Source organism: Triticum aestivum, chromosome 3D, assembly GCF_018294505.1.
Source record: "Triticum aestivum cultivar Chinese Spring chromosome 3D, IWGSC CS RefSeq v2.1, whole genome shotgun sequence".
Lineage (NCBI taxonomy): Eukaryota > Viridiplantae > Streptophyta > Magnoliopsida > Poales > Poaceae > Triticum > Triticum aestivum.
This window is the reverse complement of record NC_057802.1, coordinates 305001685-305007501: the sequence shown is the minus strand read 5'-3', so window position 1 is coordinate 305007501 and position 5817 is coordinate 305001685. Positions and strand designations below refer to the sequence as shown.

At 50.5% G+C, this 5817-nt stretch overlaps 1 protein-coding gene across 2 annotated transcripts in view; it reads left to right on the top strand.

The window, feature by feature from the left end:
• Positions 1-2130: 2130 nt before the first annotated feature.
• The window catches only part of LOC123078558 (uncharacterized protein YNL011C), a 25952-nt gene continuing 22265 nt past the window's right edge, over positions 2131-5817 (top strand). The window contains exons 1-6 of one of the 2 annotated variants that reach the window (XM_044501109.1): positions 2131-2487; positions 3191-3307; positions 3427-3559; positions 3680-3776; positions 3898-3941; positions 4184-4340. In XM_044501109.1, the coding sequence (XP_044357044.1) occupies positions 2223-2487; positions 3191-3307; positions 3427-3559; positions 3680-3776; positions 3898-3941; positions 4184-4340 (813 nt within the window). In that variant the 5' untranslated portion in view covers positions 2131-2222. Of the gene's footprint in view, positions 2488-3190; positions 3308-3426; positions 3560-3679; positions 3777-3897; positions 3956-4183; positions 4341-5817 lie in introns of both variants that reach the window. The other variant, XR_006437509.1, reaches the window with a different exon arrangement.

Genomic DNA, 5817 nt, shown 5'->3' with positions numbered 1-5817 from the left:
CTCACCGTCGACAGCTGCCTCTGCGATGGGGATTGCAAACGCATGGCCTCAGTCTCCAAGATCCTTGCATCGCACCCTGGGCTAACCAGACGCCTTGACATCCGCATGTTCAATACCAACTGTAAGGTCCAAGCCAAGTTCGACGAGTGGTTTTTATCCCTCACCCTAGATCAACTCGAGGAGCTCAGGTTTGAAGGTGGACGATGTCGCTCTCTGCCGCCATTAGGACTCCACCTCGTGCCAACGCTGCGCCGCGCCAGGTTCAGCTCCTGCTATTTTCCCCAGATTAATGTCGCGCCCGCTCTTCTTCTCTCTCAACTCAAGCAGCTCGGCCTCTTCGACATTGGCATCTCGAAGGAGGCTATGGAGCACCTGCTCCGTGTCTGTACGATGCTCGAGTACCTTTGTTTTCAACAGATCCACGGGTTCATTAGCCTCCACATCGCCTCGACGAATCTCTGATGGATTTATGTGTCTTGCTGGCCCCCCAACAAGACATTACTTGGAAAGAGATCAATTGAGTTGTTTCACGATATGGTCATTGAGAATACTCCTTTCCTTGAGAGCTTGCTTGTATCTGATCTAGAAGGTCCAGCAAAAATCAGGGTCATTGACGCACTGAAATTGACAATGTTGGCCTACTCGTCTGCCAAATTATCCGAACTTGTTATTGCATCCGTAATCGTTCAGGTACAACACTCTTCTTCTTTTTCTTCTTGAAATTCATATTTTTTTTTGATGTATGTTTGACTGTCATCCAGAAAACGATTCCCACAAGCTTGACCCAGTCTGTGCGCACGATGAAGATCTTGACAATAAAATATATCGGCCCCAATCTGGATCAAGTTGTTGGATTCCTTAGATACTTTCTGTGCATGGAGAAGTTACTCCGAGGTGAAACTTCTTTCCTATTAAATGTGAAGCGCTAAATAGGATCCGGAGAGCAACTAGTTGAGGAACGCTCCTTCAGGAGTCTCCCCAACGATCACATGGGGTGGGCTGAGAGCGCGCCACTTGGTGCGCTCTAAGCGCTCTCTTTGGATTTTGTTTTTCTATTTTCCGTACACATTTTCAGCTTTTTAGATGGTTCTTTTCGACTTTGCTATTTTCACCGGTCTTTCTTAGCTTTTCGACAAAAAAAAAGAAAATTCACATTTTTTTTCTTTCGTGAGAGGCATGATTTTTCTTCCGCGAGAAGCACATATTTGCTTCCGCGAAAGGCACGGCTGTGCTGCTCAGAAACGAAAAAAATGTGTTCTCTTTTTTTTCTTTCGTGAGAGGCACAATTTTGCTTCCGTGACGTGCCTCTCGAAAACTGAAAAAACGCGTTTTCTCTTTTTTCTTCTTTCGTAAGAGGCACGATTTTGCTTCCGCGAGAGGCACAACCATGCCTCTCGGAAACGGAAAAAACCCGTTCTATCTTTTTTTTTTCTTCCGTGAGAGGCACAGTTTTGCTTCCGCGAGAGGCACAACCATGCCTCTCGAAAACGGAAAAAATGCGTTTTCTGTTTTTTTGTTTCGTGAGAGGTACGATTTTGATTCCGCGAGCTCGAAAACGGGAAAAAATGTGTTTTCATTTTTTTTCCGTGAGAGACATGGTTTTGCTTCCGCGAGAGGTACGGCCGTGCCTCTCGGAAACGGCTTTCGTAAAGGGAAAACAAAACGTGCTCCTGGTTCAGTTTTTTCATCCTTTTTTTGGAAAAAAAAGTTCGTCAAAGCCTATCAACATTGGATCTAATTTTGAAGATCTTGACACGTGAAATCCAACGATAAAAACGGTTCGAGATTTGGACACATGATTTAATAGATAAAACGTTTTAAATAAACGAATCTACGAAAAAAATGAAAACTCATAGGTTGCGACAAGTGGCTCGCAACCTAGAGAGGTTGGAGTAATCTTTGAAAGGAGTACTCTTTGATTAGTGATTTCACTCAAATTAGGAAAGGAGCAGGTGCTAAATCCACACTTCGGTGCTAATTTTGGACCATAGCCCGCTCAAAGTCCCAATTGGCATGTACTATCATCGAGCCCATAACCCATGAAAGCCCAGAGCCCATATCCTGGCCGTTGATCGGTCTCACGGCCAGTGTGCAGCCGCCACGTCACCGCGCCCAATCCCCGGAACGGCCGCAAAGGTAAGGGTGAGTGGCGCGAGCACGAGGATGCACGGACAGGCGAGAGGGAGGGAGAGAGCGCGCGGATTCCGGTTGCTCGCTGTTTGATGCGCTGCGGGCGCGGCTGCAGCTTCCTCCGTCCAGGCGTCCACCCGATGCCGCTCCTCGCCACCCCACCCTATATAACGCCGCGCACGTCAGCGGCCACCGCGGGCCCCGCCACTGCCACCTCTTCCGGTACCTGCTCCCTCCGGGTCCGCCTCCGCGCACCAGGGAGATCCGCCGCCTCTTCCTCCTCCCGGCTCCCTCGCGCCATGGCCGCCACCGGAGCCGATGCCGCCGCCGCTCCCCCGTCCCTGCTCGTCTTTTCAGGTGACTCTCTGCTTCTCACGAGCGATGCTGCCAGTGGCGCGTGCGCGCGGCGTAATCGGTGGGGGTACGCGGTCGTTTTCAGCGCGCGTTGGCGTGTGGCACTTGGCGACACGCGTGAATTGGTTGGGATTCGACGGGCTAGGACAACCGCCATTTCCAGGTCGCCGTGCCACCGGTGTGCCGTCTGCCTATGATGAATAGGTGCAAATCCGCGAGCGAACCTGTTTGCAATTGGCTGAGCCCCCCGTGACTGTACGAGTGTAGTCACAGTTGGAGATTTGGGGGGGATTGTCATGTCTGATATTTCAATATTTGTATGCACTACTACTTTGGACATGGATACTTCACTACTGTTTGCGGGGAGAGTCGGGGGGCTAGCAAAGTTGTCTCTCAACATACAGTGTTCGATGGACATTATTTGACAGTTACGACATGGATACACATAGACAGAAAAGTGTTTTGTGTTAATAGTTGTATTCGAGAAAACATGTCCAAATAGTCCTATTGGGTGTCTTCTATCAATCAGAGGAATTTCAGTAACATACTGATATTTCACTTTTTAAAACAGCACTTGGCAATGGTAGCCTCCATATGTTCTAAGCTGCCTATTTCGGTTCTTTTCTGGCTGGCTCTCATCTCATCTTACAGGATGAGGACCTAAACTTATATGTATTATTGTTATAACCTTTTTGGTTTGATCCAGGTGGAACAGCATTTAATGGCGTCGTAGAAGAGTTGAAGAAAGTGACTACCCGGGTTGCGCATGTCCTACCAGTTTCTGATGATGGTGGAAGCACAGCTGAGATTGTTCGTGTGCTTGGTAAGTCCAAATTTCCTACATCATCATCCGTTTGCTTCTATAACCTGAAATAATATATTTAAACATAACAACCACAGTCCAATCTTTTCTGATGTTGAACGTTAGCCTTCATGTCTTAGGTGGACCTGCTGTGGGTGACATAAGATCAAGATGCTTGAGACTGTCCGATGAAAGCACTTTGGAAGCACTCTCCGTCCGGAGATTGCTTGGGCACCGTTTGCCTCTTGATCCTTCAGAAGCAAAGCTGGAGTGGTAGCAACCCTCCAGTGCTGATCAAAATATACCTTTTTTCATACTTCCTTACTGGATAATTAGCTATAGTTATTGTCCTGCTCTGTGTGACTAAGTGATGCTAAATTGTTGATTCGATAGGTACCATATTGTGGAAGGAGAACACTCTTTATGGGATGGTGTCTCTCGTCCCTACAGGGAAACAATCCGTGCATTTTTGGTCTACTTCCATAATGAGGTGTGCTCCTCTATAGTATATTTATGAAGCATATCGTTTTTGTGAAAAAAACATTTTTTTCGTAAGGCTAGTGACTGCAATGTATTCCTGTTGTATTTGTGACATTAATTCTTCTCCGCAGATCCTTCGGCGACCAGTTGAAACATTTTGCTTCACGAATGGCAGGTGATTCTTCTAAGGTGAAATTTTGCAGTAAATCATTATTCTTGGCATTGTGCTTCCACGTGAAACTGCTGTTTGCCTCTTACAACTGATGTATATATATTTAATGGTATGATGCACATAAACGTAACCTAATGTTGCTTGTGACCTTACATTTTACTAGTGGATTGGGAGCATCATTTGACTGCTGTTTCTCCCAGCTTGCCTAATTATTTCCCTGACTGCCGTTTCATATATTTTTGCAGCATTGGGAATTTCTTTTTTGCTGGCGCACGCATATTCTTCCAGTCTTTGGATGCTGCGATCTTTTTGTTTTCACGTGTGTCACAAATCCCTGCGGAAAGTCTTGTGCTTCCAGTAATATCCACAAATGACAGGCTTACTCTGGGGTGTGAATTATGGGTAATCTACCAAAGTTTTCCTCCACACAATACAAGTTGTTACTTGCCTTCATGCTGGTGACAATTTATCTGCGCCCCTTCAATTTTATTTTTAAAATAAAGTCATTGTTGCATGTGGAAACTGGCGGATTGTTTTCATTTTCAACATCACTCATGTGAATAGAACATCCAGTGATACTAAACAATAAGTGTTTTTCGAGAAAATGCAAAAGAGTTTGCGTTTCATTTCATTGAACAGGAAGAGAACAGCAGTACAGGTACAACCTCCCAGGAGGAGGGACACACGCACACACACCATCGTCCTCACCAAACAAGCAGGTGAGGAGGTGCTACCAACTACAGACCGCAACGACGAAAGGTCTTGCCTTGTCCAACCATGAATGGCGAGGCAGCTAGACTCAGCCTCAGGGCCGCGTCACAGCCGTTGCCAGGCGCCTCCGAAGAAGACCGCATCTCCAGGTCTGTCCGGGCCAACGTACCTTCCACCCATATGTGCCTAGGAGACGGCAGGTGGATGGCAGGACCCAGCCAGAAGTAGCGAAGCCATCGTCTTGGACATGCCGGCGCCGGCGTACATTGCGCCCCGGGCGCCCACGCTCTATGTTGCAGCCCTCATCACAGCATCGCATTACCAGCAAGCCTCGCCGGAAAGACCGGGGAGGCCACCATCTCCAGCTGCTGCATCGGGGATTCCAAGTGCGACCCAAGCAGCACCTTCAAGAAGGGAACGGTGCTGAGACGCCGCCGCCGCCTTGTCCAGTGAACGGGACCAAGGATTTTCCCCGGTGCTCGGGGAGAGGGTCCAGTCCGGGCCATGACAGCGCCTCCATGCAGGTAACGGCACCCTCAGGTGTCGCTGTTGTCAGCGCAGGCCATCGCCGCGCAGGGATCTCGCCCGGCCAAGACCAGAACCCCAAATACCGCCGAAGCAGAGCAGACAGGAGACGGGGAAGCAGATCGCCGGAGAGGACCACCAGCACCGAGAGGGAAACCACGTATCGTCACCGTCGATGTAGGGAAGCACCGGCCAGCGCAGTGCAGCCGCCGCCGGATGGCTGCCAAACATGGCCAGCCACCGCAGGGGGATGTGTTGAGCAGGGCTAGTGGCGCCGTCGCGGGGACCTGCCACCTGCACCTTGCCGCCGCCGACCATGGCCGCCGCCGCACTGGCCCGCAGCCTCCGCCACACGGATCTGCCAGGGCACAACCAAGCAGCCGCAGCCGCGCGCCCGCGCCCCCAAAGGGTCGCGCGGCGCCGCCCGCGTGCTCGCCACGCCAGGTCTAGAGGCCCGGCCCTCTGGATCTGGGGCCGCCGTCGCAAAACCCTAGGCCCGGAGAAGCACAGCTCCGTCCGCCTCGTCGAGCCCCACGCTCGAGTTGGGAGGCCGCCTGGGCGAAGTCCCGCCGCCGGATTTGCCAGGGCTTTGCCTGGCGGGGAGCACCGGCAGGGGGAGGAGGAGGGGAGGGAGCGCTCGAGG